This window comes from Neofelis nebulosa, chromosome 4 (genome assembly GCF_028018385.1).
Source record: "Neofelis nebulosa isolate mNeoNeb1 chromosome 4, mNeoNeb1.pri, whole genome shotgun sequence".
Lineage (NCBI taxonomy): Eukaryota > Metazoa > Chordata > Mammalia > Carnivora > Felidae > Neofelis > Neofelis nebulosa.
In genome coordinates, this window is record NC_080785.1 from 165,119,896 (window position 1) to 165,137,763 (window position 17,868).

Below are 17,868 nucleotides of genomic sequence, written 5' to 3' on the forward strand. Positions count from 1 at the left end.
AGATGGATTAACTGAGGCTCTGGGAAAGCCAGAACCAAGCCTTGCTGGGAGGCACAGGCCAGCAGGAATACCTTCCCAAGACAGTCAAAGCAGAAACCCTGAATGTTTAGGGGCTATAATGCAACCAGGAAATGGGGTGCGGGAGGAAAATGGGAGTAATTGAGATTTGGGGGATCCTAGGAGGTACCCCAACCCCTGTTTTCAGAAGTTGAATCTCAGTTCTGCATAGTAAGCAGGTGCTTGTGCCCTCCCTCTCCCAAAGAAGGGGTGACGCAATCAAGGCAGACAGGGTCCAGGTTTGTTCTGTGTCTGCACACCTCCCCCAACTCCAGGCATGCAGCCTAGGCCAGGAAAGGCACATGGTTTACAGGAAATCAGAGCTGGGTTCCCCATTAACCCCTTCCTTGGGACTTTGGAAACCAGGCCTTCGGAGATCAGGATCTCCCACCCACATACCTGTTGCCTCCTGTGCCCTGGACTTCACACACCCCTTCCCCCAGATGCACAACCTTGCTGGGAATCCAACAGGCACACATCAAATAGCACTGAGGCAAAAACGCAAAGCTTTGCCAACATGCTGTCGTGGTGAGACAGTGGGGAAATCCAGCAATTTCCTGCAAGGCCAGCAAGTATGTAAATCAATACAATCATGGAGGGAAATACAGCCATATCTTGCAGGATTATTAATGCAAGTAGCTCTTGGTCCAGGGTCATGTCCTTTCGTGGCAATGACAACTGTGACGTGAGTGCTATTACAACCTCCTCTGACGGGGGAAACTGAGGCTCAGCGTGGCTATTAATCAAGTGCCAAAGTATACCTCTAAGTGTCAGAGCTGGAAAGTGATGCAGGTCAAGACCACTCACTGTATCCAGGGAAGTCTGTCCACGCGGAAGAGGCTGGTCGCTTTCACACAGTGTAATAGGAGGCAGGTGCCTTTAACAACAAGGAAGCTCTCTGGGCACTGATATTAAACGATCTCTGAGGGATACTGTTTACGAAAAAGGCAAGGCGTAACCCAGGGAGACCAGGAAGAAGAGCAGGCAGAGAAGACGGGTAATTTGTTTTTAAAACTTGCCAGCATTCAAAATGCATATCTCTGGAAGGAAACAAGGGATTTGGTCTCACTGTGGCATCTGAGACGTGAATGGTTGGGAACGGGAACAGGAGGCAAATTGCCTTTTCCCTGTACATCTACGTGGACCCTTTAGGTGTTGAACCATATGAAGATATTAGCTATTCATAAAAAATTAAATACAGATGGAATAATAATAATTTTAATAATATTAATGATAATACTGTAACGTTAAGACAAAAAAAAAGCTAGCAATGGGAAATTGCCTCACTGATGAGGAAAGTTTTTTTTTTTTTTAACGATTATAGTCTCTCAGGCATCCTGACAAGGGTACATGAAGGGAGCTCCAGGTTCCACCTGTATTAAAATACATGCTCACTGAGAGAGTGAACTTCTACACATACAGCAAAGCCCAGCTGAAATGTCCCCTCCTCTGAGAATTTTTACCTGACCCTCTACAAAGCAGGGTTCTTCTCCACTGGGAAGACACACCGTGGGGCCAGGAGTGTCTGTGCTGGACCTGATCCCTCAGGCTGACCCCAGCATAGAAGAGGGACTCCAGCCACCAGCATAGAGATAGACCCATAGGAAGGCATTGGTTAACAAACGCATGGCCAAAAGAAGACTGGGCGCCAGGCCCAGATACCTGGGGTGGGGAGCTCTCTGGCCCTCAGTGTTCCTCCACCGCTAAGTAGGTGCAACAGGGAAAGGTCCCTGTTTATCAACTGACCTTGACCCTGAGGGAGACCTTGGCAGGGGGGAGGTGTGTCCATCTTGCTGGAGGACATGCCCTTGGGTTAGTTACCCCAGGACATGCTGGCCCCAGGGATTGAAAAACTTAGGAAATGGTATTGAGAAATCTGGGGCAGCTCCAGGAAGGGGGAAGCCACGGGAGCTGCGGGCTGGGCTGAGGTTGCAGGGGGGAGGCGGGAGCCAGATAAAAGGCAGCCTCCAGCAGCCTCTGCTTATTCCCTCCCAGTCCGCTTCCTCCGTCCCTCTGTCCCTCCACCGTCCCTGCACCATGGGGCCTGCCTCAGGCCCCAGCCTGCTGCTGCTGCTGCTGCTTACCACCCTGCCCCTGGCACCGGGGGACCCCATGTGAGTGGTCATGACCCTTCTCCAAACCGGGCTACTTGTGAGGTGGGGTGGGGTTCAGGTCCTAGTAGAATCCAGGGCGCACGTGGGTGTCTGTGGAGGCAGGGGTCAGCGGGTTGGGATGTGAATGGACTTGGGCTGCCTGTGAGCTCATGATTTCATGAGCTGGGGGTTCATGGCACTCGGGTTACAATGGGAGGCGGATGTTTCTAGAAGCAGGGGTCGGCAGGTTTGGGTGCCTGTGGTGTGTTCAGTGATTCCGTGGCTGCGGAATCACTTGGAGGCCTCGAGATCTGACTTCACAGGATTTGGGGGCTTCGTGATATGTGGGTGAGGATTGGAACCGTGGTCCCTCGAACGGCAGCTCCATCCCGTGTTCCACCCGACCTGCAGGTTCTCCATGATCACCCCCAACATCCTGCGGCTGGAGAATGAGGAGACCGTGCTGCTGGAGGCCCATGACTTGGAAAATAACATTGCAGTCGCGGTCACTGTCCACGACTTCCCGGTGAAAAAGCAAGTGTTATCCAGTGAGAACAGCGCTCTGACCAAAGACAACAACCACATGAGCATAGTCAAAATCAAGGTGGATGTACCTGCTGATGCCCCTCTCCCGTCTCTGAGACTCCTCCTTCAATTAGCTTCTCCTATCCTGAGCCCCTAGCTTTGAGCCCCTCTCCTAAGTGAGGTCCTCTGAGCCCCTTGTCTAATTCCCCCTACTCTTCCCCCTTTCTGATCCCTACCCATCTGAGACCCTTGCTCCCTCCCCTACTACTCCTCCGCTCCCAACCTGGGCACACCAGGGGGACCCGGAGTGGTGGACAGGTGCTATTGGCAGAAAGGGCAGGCAGGTGAAAGTCTGGGGCTGAATGCGGGCAAGGGGCCAGGAGGCAGCATCTCAATGATTCTCTGGCTATGCCTAGATCCCAGCCAGCAAGGAATTAACATCAGAGAAGGGGAAAAAATTCGTGACTATCCAGGCAGACTTTGGGAGCACCGTAGTGGAGAAGGTGGTGCTGGTCAGCTTTCAGAGCGGGTACCTCTTCATCCAGACGGACAAGCCCATCTATACCCCAGGATCCACGGGTAAGGGGCTGGGCGGTGGCTGGAGAGAGGGCTAGGGGGGACTGTGGGGAGGGGCAGGGCCTCACTCACCGCCCCCTTTCTCTAACATCATCTCCCAGTCCTCTATCGGATCTTTACCGTGGACAACGACCTACTGCCCGTGGGCCGGACCGTTATCGTCAGCATCCAGGTACCAGCAGCGGGGAACCCAGACAATGACTCCCCCTGGGCAGAGACTTGGGGAGAGACAAAGAGATAGAGAGAGACAGAGAAGAGATTCCGGAAAAGGCAGGACTGCAGAGGCCTAAAGGCAAAGAGACCTGTAGAGCCATGAACACAGAAAGAGCCCTGGACACAGGGCAGAGATCCAGGGATACCAGGCTCACTGATGATTCTGCCCGTGGATTCCGGCTCCAGACAAACCTCTGGGGACCGTGTCACTCTGGACAGGTCACTTCACCCTCCTGGGCCTTGGTTTTCTCAGCTGAAGATTGAGATGACAGATAAAAACTCTCTGTAGCCCAATCCGCCTCCTGCTGCCAGGGGGCAGCCTCGAGCACCCAACTCCTGTCCCACCCTCCTCCACCCAGAGCCCTCCAGGAGCTCCCACCTCCTTGGGGTAAAAGCCTAAGTCCTCCCAGCACTCCCCAAGGCCCTGCAAGACTTGCCCTGTCCCCTACCTGTCCTCCTCTCCTCCCCCTCTTCCCTTCACTCACTCTGCTCCAGCCACATGGGCCTTATTGCTGTCCCTCCAAATGCCATAAAGAGCCAGCCCTAGGACCTTTGCACAGGCTGTTCCCCCACTACTCACAAAACGCTCTTCCTCCAAATACCCACATAGCTTGCCCCATCACGTCATTCAAGCCTCTGCTCAAATGTCACCGATGGCACAATTTTACAGAGAAGCCTCTCTGAGGACCTGTAAAATTGCAGACACCCTCTACCAACTCACACACACACACACACACACACACACACACACACACACACTCCACTGGTCTTCCCTTCCTGTCATCTCCTTTAGGCATCCTATAAATTGAATGTATTCATTTGCTCATTGCCCGCTCCCTAGACCTCCACAGAACTTAAATTCCAGACAGGATGGGTGCTTGGCATACAGCAATTTCATTACAATTTTCTGGGCTAAGGCAGGAAAGGGGTGGAAGGGAGGGGGAATGGAAGGAGGAAGTGAAGGACAGAGGGAAGAGGTAGGTCGTTCTCAGAGGATCGTCATGAGTATTTCTTGCAATCACGCAAAGGTAACAGGGACCAGGTCCTGACAGCCACAAGCTGACTGTGGGGATCGGTGGGATTTGTGGGGAACGGAGAACACACACCTCTAACGGTAGAGCCTCTGCCCAGTTCCAGTCAAATGTCGCTATGTGCCAACAGGAACCCGTATCCACGGTTATCCCAATTTCCAAGAGAAGCCAGAAAGCCAGATTTTTACATGATGTCTCCTGGTGTTTAGTTATTTGCAACGAATGACATACTGTGTGTTAGGCTGAACCACACGACTTTGTATTCTTGTAGGTCAAAGAGTCGAAGGTAGGCAATGCTGTGTGACTTAGTGCCCATAGGATGCTTACCACAGGGTCCCGCACCAAGTAGGTGATAAATGCTAGTTACTATCGGTATTCAGACACCCGCCGACGAGAGTGAGCTCCAGCTTACATGAATCATGTGCCAAGCCAGTGAGGTAGGGGCTATGTTCCTCTCCTTTTTCTAGCTGGGCACATTGAGCACAGAGACATCAAGTAATTTGCCCAAGGTGACACAGTGCGTAAATGGGAGAGTGGGCATTTGAACCCAGGCTGACTGACTCAAGTCCATGTTCATAACCACTGCCCCAGTAGTCATGACACACAGAGAGTGTCCAGACACAGAGAGGAGGAAGAGAGCCTAGGGGCTAAGCCAGGTCTCTGAAGAGACACGCCCTCCCTGTCTCCACAGACCCCCGACAATGTTCTCATCAAGAAGGACTCCCTGTCTTCTCAGAACCAGGTTGGCATCCTGTCCCTGTCTTGGAACATCCCGGAGCTGGTCAAGTATGTCAGGCCCTCCCAGAGGGGCTTCCCTATGCCAAGGGAGGGCGTCTGGCTGGCTCACTCACCTGCCTTCCCCACAGTACAGGGCAGTGGAAGATAGAAGCCCACTACGAAGATGCCCCGCAGCAGGTATTCTCTGCTGAGTTCGAGGTGAAGGAGTACGGTAAGAGGAGGAAGGAGTCAGGGTGGGGGCCCCAAGTGCCAGGCCCAGTGCTGACACCCTACTGGTGCCGTCTTGACCCCAGTGCTGCCCAGTTTTGAGGTCCAAGTGGAGCCTACAGAGAAATTCTACTACATTGATGACCCACAGGGCCTGGAGGTCACCATCACGGCCAGGTGAGGGGCTAGGAATGGGGCCAGGCGGGAGTGGAGGGGAAGGGGGCCGGGTGAGGGCTAGATGACGGGCCAGGTTGGCAGCTAGGGGTGGAACCCGGGTGCGGTGTGGCCAGGTGTGGGACCAGGTGGGCGCTGACTGAAGAACCAGATACTGGCCAGGTAAGCACCAGGCGAGGGACCAGGGGTCCGTGGAAGTTTGCAGGCAGGCTCGCCCTTCAGGAGAGGAGCATCTGAGACCCTCTTGCCTCTCAGGTTCTTGTATGGGAAGAATGTGGATGGGATAGCCTTCGTCATCTTTGGGGTCCAGGATGGTGAACAGAGGATTTCGCTGCCCCAGTCCCTCACCCGTGTTCAGGTGCTCTGCCCCTCTGAGCCTCCTCCACTTTGGACTTCCCCCTCCCTCACCTGCGCCCCTCCCCCTCTCTGAGCCTTCCTTCCTCCCCCAGGTCAATGATGGCAGTGGGGAGGCCAGGCTGGAACGAAAGGTCCTGCTGAGCGGGGTGGAACCCTCCGGAGCAGATGCCCTGGTGGGGAAGTCGTTGTACGTGTCTGTCACCGTTATCTTGCACTCAGGTGAGGCCTGGTCTGAGGAAAGGGACCCAAATGAGGGGGGAGGCCCAGTGTGCGGGCAGAGGCCCAGAATGGATGTGGAATGCAGTGTGACAGGGGAGAACCAGTCTGAAGGCAGAGGTCAAGTGTAAGAGACGATATCCAGAGGAAAGTGATACCCAGTGAGACAAAGGAGGCCCATTCTGAGGGTGGGGGGAGCCCCAGAATGAAAGTGGGATCCAGTCTGATAGAGGAGGGCCAATCTGAGGGTGGGGGGAGCCCCACAATGAAAGTGGGATGCAGTCTGATAGAGGAGGCCCAGTCTGAGGGGGGAATGAGCCCCAGAATGAATGTGGGATCCAGTCTGATAGAGGTGGCCCATTCTGAGTGGGGGAGGTGCAGAATGAAAATGAGATCCAGTCTGTAGAGGAGGCCCAGTCTGAGGGGGGAGGCCCAGTATGAAGGTGGGATCCAGTCTGATAGAAGAGGTCCAGTCTGAGGGGGAGGCCAGAATGAAGGTGGGATCCAGTCTGACAGGGGAGGCCCAGTCTGAGGGGGTTGGCCCAGTATGTTTGTGGGATCCAGTCTGACATGGGATGCCCAGTCTGAGGGGGGAGGGAGCCCCAGAATGAAAGTGGGATCCAGTCTGATAGAGGAGGCCCAGTCCGAGGGGGGAGGCCCAATATGAAGGTGGGATCCAGTCTGATAGAAGAGGTCCAGTCTGAGGGGGAGGCCAGAATGAAGGTGGGATCCAGTCTGACAGGGGAGGCCCAGTCTGAGGGGGTTGGCCCAGTATGATTGTGGGATCCAGTCTGACATGGGATGCCCAGTCTGAGGGGGGAGGGAGCCCCAGAATGAAAGTGGGATCCAGTCTGATAGAGGAGGCCCAGTCCGAGGGGGGAGGCCCACTATGAAGGTGGGATCCAGTCTGATAGATGAGGCCCAGTCTGAGGGGGGAGGCCCAGTATGAATGTGGGATCCAATCTGATAGAGAATGCCCAATCTGAGGGGGGAGGGAGCCCCAGAATGAAAGTGGGATCCAGTCTCATAGAGGAGGGCCAATCTGAGGGGTAGGCCCACTATGAAGGTGGGATCCAGTCTGAGGGGGGAGGCCCAGTATGAAAATGGGATCCAGTCTAACAGGGGAGACCCAGTCTGAGGGGGAGGCCCAGTATGAATGTGGGATCCAGTCTGATAGAGGAGGCCCAGTCTGGGGGGGGCGGACCCAGAATGAATGTGGGATCCATTCTGATAGAGGTGGCCCAATTTGAGGAAGGGAGGTCCAGAATGAAAGACAGATCCAGTCTGTAGAGGAGGCCCAGTCTGAGGGGGGAGGCCCAGTATGGATATGGGATCCAGTCTGATAGCGGAGGCCCAATCTGATGGGGGGAGGCCAGTATGAAGGTGGGATCCAGTCTGATAGAGAAGCCCAGTCTGATGGGGGAGGCCAGTATGAAGGTGGGATCCAGTCTGACAGAGGAGGCCCAGTGAGCGGGAGCCCAGAATGAAGGTGGGATCCAGTCTGATACAGGAGTCCCAGTCTGGGGGGGGAGGCCCAGTATGAATGTAGGATCCAGTCTGATAGAGGAGGCCCATTATCATGGGGGGAAGCCAGAATGAAGCTGGGATCCAGTCTGACATGGGAGGCCCAGTCTGAGGGGGGAGGTCCAGAATGAAAGTGGGATCCAGTCTGATACAGGAGGCCCAGTGAGGGGGCAGGCCAGAATGAAGGTGGGATCCAGTCTCACGTGGGTGGCCCAGTCTGAGGGGGGAGGCCCAGTATGAATGTGGGATCCAGTGTGATAGAGTAGGCCCAGTCTGAAGGGGAGGCCAGAATAAAGGTGGGATCAAGTCTGATAGGGGAGGTGCAGTCTGAGGGGGGAGGCCCAGTATGAATGTGGGATGCACTCTGATAGAGGAGGCCCAGTCTGAGGGGGGAGGGAGCCTCAGAATGAAAGTGGGATCCAGTCTGACAGAATCCCAGTCTGAGAGGGGAGGTCAGAATGAAGGTGTGATCCTGTCTGACAGAGGAGGCCCAGTGAGGGGGGAGCCCAGAATGAAGGTGGAATCCAGTCTGACAGAGGAGGCCCAGTCTGAAGGGGGGAGGCCAGAATGAAGGTGGGATGCAGTCTGTCGGGTGAGGCCAAGTCTGAGAGGGGAAGCCCAGTATGAATATGGGAAACAGTCTAATAGAGGAGGCCCATTCTGAGGGGGGGAGGTCCAGAATGAATGTGGGATCCAGTCTGACAAAGGAGGCCAAGTCTGAAGGTGGGAGCCAGTGACAGGGTAGGCACAGTGTGAGGAATGAAGGTGCCCGCCAGTTTGTCAGAGGAGACCTGGTCTGAGGGAGGCCCATTATGAAGATGGGAAGCTGTCTGACAGAGGAGGCCTGGTCTGAGGGGGGAGGTCCAGAATAAAAGTGGGATCCAGTCTGATAGAGGAGGCCCAGTCTCAGGAGGGAGGCCCAAAATGAAATTGGGATCCAGTCTCACAGAGTAGGCCCAGTCTGAAAACAGAGGCCTAGTGAGGTTGCTAGCCAGTCTGACAGAGGAGGTCCCATCCTAGTGGGAAGGCCAGAATGAAGGTGGGCAACAGTCTGACAGAGGAAGCCAGAGGAAGTCTGAACACAGGAGGCCAGTATGAAGATTGGATCCTATCTGATGGATGATGTCCAGTCTGAGGAGGGAGGCCCAGCATGAAGGTGGGATCCAGTCTGATAGAAGACGCCCAGTCTGAGGTGGGAGGGAGCCCCAGAATGAAAGTGGGATCCAGTCTGATAGAGGAGGCCCAGTCTGAAGGGGGAGGCCCACTATGAAGGTGGGATCCAGTCTGATAGACGAGGCCCAGTCTCAGGGGGGAGGCCCAGTATGAAAGTGGGATCCAATCTGATAGAGGAGGCCCAGTCTGAGAGGGGAGGCCCAGTATGAAGGTGGGAAGCTGTCTGACAGAGGAGACCCAGTCTGATGGGGGAGGAACAGAATGAAGGTTCCAGCCAGTCTGATGGAGGAGGCCCAGTCTGAGGGAGGCCCAGTGTAAGGTGTGGTCCAACCTGGAGGGGTGGCCCAGGAACCTGCCCTCACGGCTGGCCCCCTCAGGCAGCGACATGGTGGAGGCGGAGCGCAGCGGGATCCCCATCGTGACCTCCCCCTACCAGATCCACTTCACCAAGACATCCAAGTTCTTCAAACCAGGCATGCCCTTTGACCTCATGGTGAGACCCGGGGTGGGGCTGCCTCCCCCACCCTTCCCCTGAGCATCAGCCATGCCTCTGGGTCGACCTGAACGCCCTCCACCTGCCCCTGCACTGCACCCACAGGTGTTCGTGACGAACCCCGACGGCTCCCCAGCACGCAACGTCCCTGTGGAGACCCAGGACTCCAGTGCACGGTCCTTGACCCAGGTCGACGGCGTGGCCAAGCTGATCATCAACACACCCAACAAACCGGTGCCCCTGCCCATCACTGTGAGTCCTCGCCCACCTGTAGCCCTACACTCAGGCGATAGGGGACTGGATTTGCATGGAGGGAATCTGTCCTCTGCCACAGTCATCCTGCCACGTGAGGAGTGGGGTCCTTTTATTATATCAGGGGATCCTGCCATTCACATAGAGTGTTCTCATCTGCATAGAGGGGATCTTATCTGCACCAGCAGTCTGGCCATCTGCATAGGTATATTATTATAAGGATCCTGTGATTACATCTGACCCACCTGGATAATCCAAAACAGACTCCCCATCCTCAGACCCTTAATCCCATTTGCACAGTCCCTCGGCCAGGGAAGGTACCGTATTCCCAGGTCCCAGGGATTAGGATGTGGACATCTTTGGGGGGCCAGAATTCATCCCCCTTTCCTCACCCAGGTAAGCACTAGGAAGGACGGTATCCTGGAGTCACGACAGGCCACAAGCAGTATGCTCGCCCAACCCTACAAAATCATGGGCAGTTGCAGCAACTACCTCCATCTGTCTGTACCTCGCGTGGAGCTCAAGCCAGGGGAAGATCTCAATGTGAACATCCACCTGCGAATTGACCCCACCACCACCAAGCAGAAGGATGTCTACTACTACACCTACCTGGTCCGTGCCCTCCTAGGATCCCCAGACCCTCCTCCTTACTTCTACAGCACCCCCAGTCCAGGGCCACCCCCGCGCCCCGACCTTGCTGATTCTTCCTTACGCCAACCTGTCTCCCCCAGGTCATGAACAAAGGGAAGCTGTTGAAGGTGGGTCGACAGAAGCGTGAGCTCGGCCAGGATGTGGTCGCATTGCCCCTGACCATCACTGAGGACTTCATTCCTTCCTTCCGCCTGGTGGTTTACTACACCTGCCTTAACAGCAATGGCCAGAGGGAGGTGGTGGCCGATTCCGTGTGGGTGGATGTCAAGGACTCCTGTGTGGGCAAGGTAAGCTTCCGGAGCCTTCCTCTGCACCCATCTTGGCACCCCCGCCTGGCCAGTGCTCGCTCCGTCTCTGCCTCTCTCCAGCCTTCTGGGTGGGCTCCCCAACCGAGGCCCATCTTCTCCTTTTCCAGCTCCTTCTCTCCCCACCTCTGTTTCAGCCTCAGTATCTCCCTCCCTGCTGGCCTTTCCACCTTCAGTCTGTCTGTCTCCACCGTTGCCCCTTCCTGACCAGCACAGCACGGACACTGCCCTGGGCTGACTGCTGATGGGGACCCAGCCTGGCAGGGCTGACCCCTCACTCCTACCTCTGTGCACACCCCCCCCCCCCAACAGCTGGTGGTGAAAGGTGGCAGGAAGGAAGAGAGGGTTCACCTACCTGGCCAGCAGATGACCCTCAAGATCGAGGGGGACCACGGGGCCCGAGTGGGGCTCGTGGTGGTGGACAAGGGCGTGTTCGTGCTGAACAAGAAGAATAAGTTAACTCAAAGCAAGGTGCGCCCCGTACCGCTGGGGTGTGGCGGAAGCAAAGGGGTGGCGTGGGGCTGAGGCGCGGGTGGCGCTTAGAAGGGAACCGGAAGTGGGGTTAGGCGTGGGCTGGACGGAGGCTGGGACGGACACAGACGTGGCGCGGAAGTGAAGGCCGCGGGTGGGAGCGTAGATGGAGGAGTCCGCGCTGGGGGTGGTTGGCGGGGGCTGTGCACACCCTCTGAGAGGGGTCTGGGACCAGAACGCAGGGGCGGTCGGACATGTCAGCCTGGTGACCCCTGCCCTCCCGCAGATCTGGAACGTGGTAGAGAAGGCTGACATCGGCTGCACCGCAGGCAGCGGGAAGGACTATGCCGGCGTCTTCACGGACGCAGGGCTGGCCTTCCAGACCAACACAAACCTGCAGACCCCGGATAGGACAGGTGAGGGCCAGGGAGGGGTGGGGCCTCCACCCCAGATGCTGAGAGCAGGTGGAGGGCACTGTTCTGAGGTCCTCAGATGCTGAGAATAGGTGGGGGCCCTGGGTTCAAGTCCTGCCCCAGCCCCACCTAGTGAATCACTGCCCGCTGAGCCTCAGTTTCCTCATCTGTCAAATGGGAACAACAACTCATGGCTCCCTCACGGCTACTAAGAGGAGTACATCGGGGACCCTCAGTTGACGCTTAACCCATCTTGTTCGCGTGTGCCCTCCCCTCAGATCCCGAGTGCCCCAAACCAGCTACCCGGCGCCGCCGCTCGGTGATGCTCATGGAGAAGAGGATGGACAAAGGTGGGGCCCCCCACCTCCCCCCAAACCCTGCCCATCCGGGATCCAGCCCAGGAGGGAGGAGGGCAGGGCCCGGCCCTGGGGACGTCCTACCCGTGGTCCGCCCCGAGCTCTTCCTGCTTTGAGGTCCCGGCTGAGGCCCTGACAGGTGTCGTGTCCCCACAGTGGGTCAGTACCCAAAGCAGCTGCGCAAGTGCTGTGAACATGGCATGCGGGAGAACCCCATGAAGTTCTCGTGCGAGCGCAGGGCCCGGTTCATCCAGCACGAGGCCTCCTGCGTGAAGGCCTTCCTGGACTGTTGCAAATACATCACCCAGCTGAGGCTCAACCACACCCGTAGTGCCCACCTGGGATTGGCCCGGAGTGAGTCCACTTGCCTGTGGCTGGCCAGAGCGGGGAGGGCCTGGACTGAAGGGAGGAGGCTCGGTCAGAGGGGGGCAGGCCTGGTTTGAAGGAGGAGGCCAGCCAGAGTGGGGAAGCTCTGTGAGAGATGGGATGGCCTGGTCTGAGGGAAGAGGCCCAGGCCAGAGTGGGAAAGCTTGATCAGAGGGGGTAGGGCCTGATCTGAGGGAGGAGGGCAGCCAGAGTGGGGAGACTGGGTGAGAGCAGCCAGGACCTGTCTGAGGGAGAAGAACCTATCTGAATGGGGGAAGGTGCCTGTTTGGGTGGAAGGATGCCTGTGTCTGAGGGGGGAGGAGGGCCTGTCTGAAGGGGGAGGATGCTTCTGTCTGAGATGCATTTTTAGCCTGCATTTACCAGGAAAACTCTTTTATGTTGCTTTCCAAAGAGGTACCTAACTCAATGCCTAACAACATCTGTTGATTTGTTTTCATTCATTCATTCATTCACTCACTCATTCATTCATTCGCTCATTCATTCATTCATCCGCTCATTCATTCATTCAGTTCTGGATGAGACAAAACATGTGCACACTTGAAACTTTACATCTCGGGCCAAATAAGTCTTAAGCCAAGAGAAATGTCTCTTCCAAGAAGCCCATTGAAAGCAGAACCAGAGTGGTCCCCACCACAAGGCGGCCCTGACAGAACTGGTGGGAATCCTACCTGCCATTTGCTCAGAGCCTTTGAGCCCAGGGAGGCCTGATGTCTGCTTTTTAAAAATGCTTTTTGATGTGCCTTATGTAGAGAAAGGCCTTTCTGCTAGGATGGGTGCAGTGGAAACCAAGCCCACAGAGAGCCCCCCGCACCACGGGCAGCATGGCCCCTGTCGTGAGGGTCCCCCTGGCAGATTCCCTCTCGGCCCACCCTGTCCAGATTTCTCTTTTTAACCCCTGTGTGCAGAGTGGTGCTTGCTGCACTGACCCTTCTCACTGGCCCTTTGAACACTTCTTCTGCACGTCCCATCGTTTTCATGGGGAACCAGAAACTGTGTCGTCCAAATTGGGCTCTGAGAACAAAGGCCAGTGCGAGCGGCTCTTGAAACCGAGGGAAGTTACCTTATCGACCACAGGATGAAAAGTCACAAAACAGAACCCCTTTGCTTAAAAACTAAGGAGGATGGGGAAACGCCATAGCGGCAGGCTGCCCGATCCAAGCAAACATAATCATTTTTTTTTTAATCTTTAGACTCTCAAGCAGAAAAAGGAGAAATGGGCATAAAAACCTTTTATCCCTCCGAATCATTTGAGGCCGCACCATTGAGGCCCCTAATTAGCTCCGTGTGGAATTTCTAGAAGCAAAGATATTCTGCCACAAAACCTCAGCACAGTCATCAGAATTAGGACGTTAATGTTGACTTGTTACCACCACCAAAACCTCCAACCCCGTTCAAGCTGGCCAGTGGTTTCCCTTTGGTTTGGTCTGGTCTGGTTTGGTTTGGATCCTTTATAGGAAAAGGATCTGTGCAGGAGCAGACGTCGTATTTACTGGTGGGGTCTTCGTAGTGTCCTTGGATCCGCTCAACCCCTGGCAGCACAGCCGTCTTGAGTGACTTTCACGTCCGGCTATTTGGGGGGCTGTCCCACGGTTTGGGTTGGCTCCTTGCTTCCTCGTAATGACATCCAGGTTTTGCATTTGGGGGCAGCACTGTCACAGGAGAGACACTATGGATTCTCAGTGCATCATGTCGGGAGCCCAAAGACATTGATTTGTCCCATTGTTGGTGCTGTGAGTCTTGATCACGTGATTAAGGCGCTGTCTGCTGGGTCTCTCCACTGTAAAGTTCCTCCTTATTCCTGGATAGTCCATTTCTAAACCTCTTTCTGCTATCAGATCAGGGCAAAATTTAAGCCGAGGGAAATTTTCCCCCAAATCAATTATTATGTAGCCCTTATGACAGCAGGTATGGATCCTTATATGGTAACACATACTTTTCATGTACGCTCATATTTTTATTTTTTATTTTATTTATTTATTTATTTATTTATTATATTTATATTTATTTATTTATTTTATTTATTTATTTTTGCTTAGAAATGTGCAGTCACCTCCTAAAGGCAGACATCACCAAAGGGGACACATATTTCTAAATTCTTTATGCTGGAAGGCTAGCACGCCCTCCACCATCACCCCCCAAAAAACACACAAAGATTCCCAACACACAAGAGTAAAGGGCTGAATCTTCAGTCTGTGCAAATTATTCTAATCTAGGCTTGATGCCTTCTGCTCCAGTGACCTATAGACTTTCTTTCTCAAAGAGGAAAATTAGACAAAATATCTGATCTACTGGAATATGGCTTACACATACTCAGGTGTTTTCTCCCCCAGCCTTGTGTAATTTCTTTCTTTCTTTTTTTTAAATTTATTGCCAATGCGTATAGTCTTGGCTTCAGGAGCAGATTCCGATGATTCATCACTTACATACAACCCCAGTGTTTATCCCAAGTGTCCTCCTCAATGCCCATCACCCATTTTCCCCACTCCCCCATATCCTATTCCCGTCAACCCTCAGTCTGTTCTCTGTGTTTATGAGTCTCTTATGATTTTTCTCCCTCTCTCTTTGTATCTAATTTTTCCTTCCCTCCCACTATGGTCTTCTGTGAAGTTTCTCAAATTCCACATATGAGTGACATCATATGATATCTGCTTTTCTCTGACTGACTTATTTCACTTAGCATAATACCCTCCAGATCCATCCACGTTGTTGCAAATGGCCACATATCCTTCTTTTCCATCACCAAGTAGTATTCCATTCTCTGTATATATAGCCATTCATCAGTTGATGGACATTTGAACTCTTCCCATAATTTGGCTATTGTTGAGTACATGTGCCCCTACGAATCAGCACCCGTGTGCCCTTTAGGATAAATTTCTAGTAGTGCTATTGCTGGGCCATAGGGTAAATCTAATTTTGATTTTTTGAGGGACCTCCACACTGTTTTCCAGAGTGGCTACACCAGTTTGTATTCCCACCAACAGTGCAAGAGGGTTCCCCTTTCTCCACATCCTCACCAACATCTGTTGTTTCCTGAGTTGTTACTTTTAGCCACTCTGACCAGTGTGAGGGGGTATCTCAATGTGTTTTTGGTTTGTGTTTTCCTGATGATGAGTGATGTCGAGCATCTTGTCATGTGTCTGTTTACCATCTGGATGTCTTCTTTGGAAAAGTGTCTATTCATGTTTCTGCCCATTTCTTCACTGGATTATTTGTTTTCTGGGTGTTGAGTTTGGTAAGGTGTTTATAGATTTTGTATACTAACTAACCCTTGATCCGTTATGTCGTTTGCAAATATCTTCTCCCATTCCATCGGTTACCTTTTAGTTTTGTTGACTGTTTCCTGTGCTGTGCAGAAACTTTTTACCTTGATGAGGTCCCAAATAGTCTGCTTTTGCTTTTATTTCCCTTGCCTTCAGAGACACAAGTAAGAAGTTGCTGCGGCCAAGGTCAGAGAGGTTGCTGCCAGTTTTCTCCTGTAGGATCTTGATGGTTTCCTGTCTCACACTTAGGTCTTTCATCCATTTTCAATTTATTTTTGTATATGGTGTAAGAAAGTGGTCCAGGTTCATTCTTCTGCATGTTGCTGTCCAGTTCTCCCAGCACCATTTGCTAAAGAGACTGTCTTTTTTCCATTGGATATTCTTTCCTGCTTTGTTGAAGATTAGTTGGCCATACATTTGTGGGTCCATTTCTGGGTTCTTTATTCTGTTCCATTGGTCTATGTGTCTGTTTTTGTGCCAATACCATGCTGTCTTGATGATTACAGCTGTAATACAGACTAAAGTCTGGGATTGTGATGCCTCCAACTTTGGTTTTCTTTTCAACATTACTTTGGCTATCTGGGGTCTTTTGTGGTTTCATAAAAATCTTAGGATTGTTTGTTCTAGCTCTGTGAAGAATGCTGGTGCTATTTTCATTGGGATTGCAGTGAATGTGTAGATCACTTTGGGTAGTATCGACATTTTAACAATACTTATTCTTCCAATCCATGAGCATGGAATGTTTTTCCATTTCTTTGTGTCTTCTTCTGTTTCTTTCATAAACTTTCCATAGTTTTCAGTGTACAGATCTTTTACCTCCTTGGTTAGGTTTATTCCTAGGTATTTGGTGGTTCTTTGTGCAATTGTAAATGGGATTGATTACTTGATATAGTTTTCTGTTTCTTCATTATTTGTGTCTAGAAATGCAGCCGACTTCTGTACAATGATTTTGTATCCTGCGACCTTGCTGAATTCATGGATCAGTTCCAGCAGTTTTTGGTGGAGTCTTTTCGGTTTCCAAGTAGAGTATCCTTTCATCTGTGAAGAGTGAAAGTTTGACACTTCTGTCAATTTTGGTGCCTTTTATTTTGTTTTCTTGTCTGATTGCTGAGGTTACTACTTCCAGTGACACCAGTGGTAAAAGGGGACAACCCTGTCGTGTTCCTGATCTCAGTGGCAAAGCTCTCGGTTTTCCCCCATTGATGATGATATTAGTTGTGGCCTTTCATATATGGCTTTGATGATGTTAAGGCATGTCCCTTCTATCCTGACTTTCTTGAGGGTTTTTTAAAGAAAAGATGCTGTTTTTGTCAAATGCTTTTTCTGCATCTATTAACAGGATCCTATGGTTTTTATCCGTTCTTCTATTAATGTGATGTTCATGTTGATTGATTTGCAAATATTGAACCAGCCCTGCAGTCCAGGAATGAATCCCACTTGATCATGTTGAGGAATTCTTTTAATATACTGTTGAATTCGATTTGCTAATATCTTGTTGAGAATTTTTACATCCATTTTCATCAGGTATATTGGCCTGTAATTCTCCTTTTTAGTGGGGTCTTTGGTTTGTGATCAAGGTAATGCTGGCTTCAAAGAATGAGTGTGTGGGGTGCCTGGGTGGCTCAGTCGGTTAAGCGTCTGACTTCAACTCAGGTCATGATCTCACGGTCCGTGAGTTCGAGCCCCGCTTCAGGCTCTGGGCTGATGGCTCAGAGCCTGGAGCCTGCTTCGGATTCTGTGTCTCCCTCTCTCTCTGACCCTCCCCCGTTCATGCTCTGTCTCTCTGTGTCAAAAATAAATAAACGTTAAAAAAAAAATTAAAAAAAAAAGAATGAGCGTGGAAGCTTTCCTTCCATTTCTATCTTTTTGGAGCAGCTTGTGAATGATAGGTATTAACTCTGCTTTAAATGTCTGGTAGAATTCTCCTGGGAAGTCATCTGGCCCAGGACTCTTATTTGTTGGGAGATTTTTGATAACTGATTCAATTTCTTCACTGGTTATGGGTCCGTTCAAATTTTCTATTTCTTCCCTTTGGAGTTTTGGTAGTGCATGGGTATCTAGGAATTTGTCCATATCTTACAGGTTGTCCAGTTTGTTGGCATATAATTTTTCATTGTATTCTCAAATAATTTTTGTATTTCAGCGGTGTTTACTGTGATCTCTCCTCTTTCCTTTGTGATTTTATCTGTTCCCAACCAGATTTTCTCTTTGAGAAATCTGGCTAGGAGGTTATCAATTTTGTTTATTCTTTCAAAATACCAGCTCCTAGATTCATTTATCTGTTCTGTTTTTTGGATTCTATATTGTTTATTTCTGCTCTAATCTTTATTAATTCTCTTCTTCTGGCTTTGGGCTTGTTTTTTTTTTTTTTTTTTTTTTCTTTTTCTTTTTGCTGC

At 52.1% G+C, this 17,868-nt stretch overlaps 1 protein-coding gene across 1 annotated transcript in view; it reads left to right on the forward strand.

Annotated features, from left to right (window-relative positions):
* The first annotated feature begins 2,028 nt into the window (after positions 1–2,028).
* Positions 2,029–17,868, forward strand: part of C3 (complement C3) — a 41,592-nt gene continuing 25,752 nt past the window's right edge. Inside the window, exons 1-17 of the mRNA XM_058728253.1 lie at positions 2,029–2,171; positions 2,562–2,754; positions 3,092–3,254; positions 3,353–3,423; positions 5,187–5,281; positions 5,362–5,444; positions 5,527–5,617; positions 5,870–5,972; positions 6,064–6,190; positions 9,262–9,377; positions 9,483–9,629; positions 10,026–10,241; positions 10,361–10,567; positions 10,898–11,056; positions 11,343–11,472; positions 11,748–11,819; positions 11,982–12,179. Coding sequence (XP_058584236.1) covers positions 2,095–2,171; positions 2,562–2,754; positions 3,092–3,254; positions 3,353–3,423; positions 5,187–5,281; positions 5,362–5,444; positions 5,527–5,617; positions 5,870–5,972; positions 6,064–6,190; positions 9,262–9,377; positions 9,483–9,629; positions 10,026–10,241; positions 10,361–10,567; positions 10,898–11,056; positions 11,343–11,472; positions 11,748–11,819; positions 11,982–12,179 — 2,248 coding nt within the window. The 5' untranslated portion in view covers positions 2,029–2,094. The remainder of the gene's footprint in view (positions 2,172–2,561; positions 2,755–3,091; positions 3,255–3,352; positions 3,424–5,186; positions 5,282–5,361; positions 5,445–5,526; positions 5,618–5,869; positions 5,973–6,063; positions 6,191–9,261; positions 9,378–9,482; positions 9,630–10,025; positions 10,242–10,360; positions 10,568–10,897; positions 11,057–11,342; positions 11,473–11,747; positions 11,820–11,981; positions 12,180–17,868) is intronic.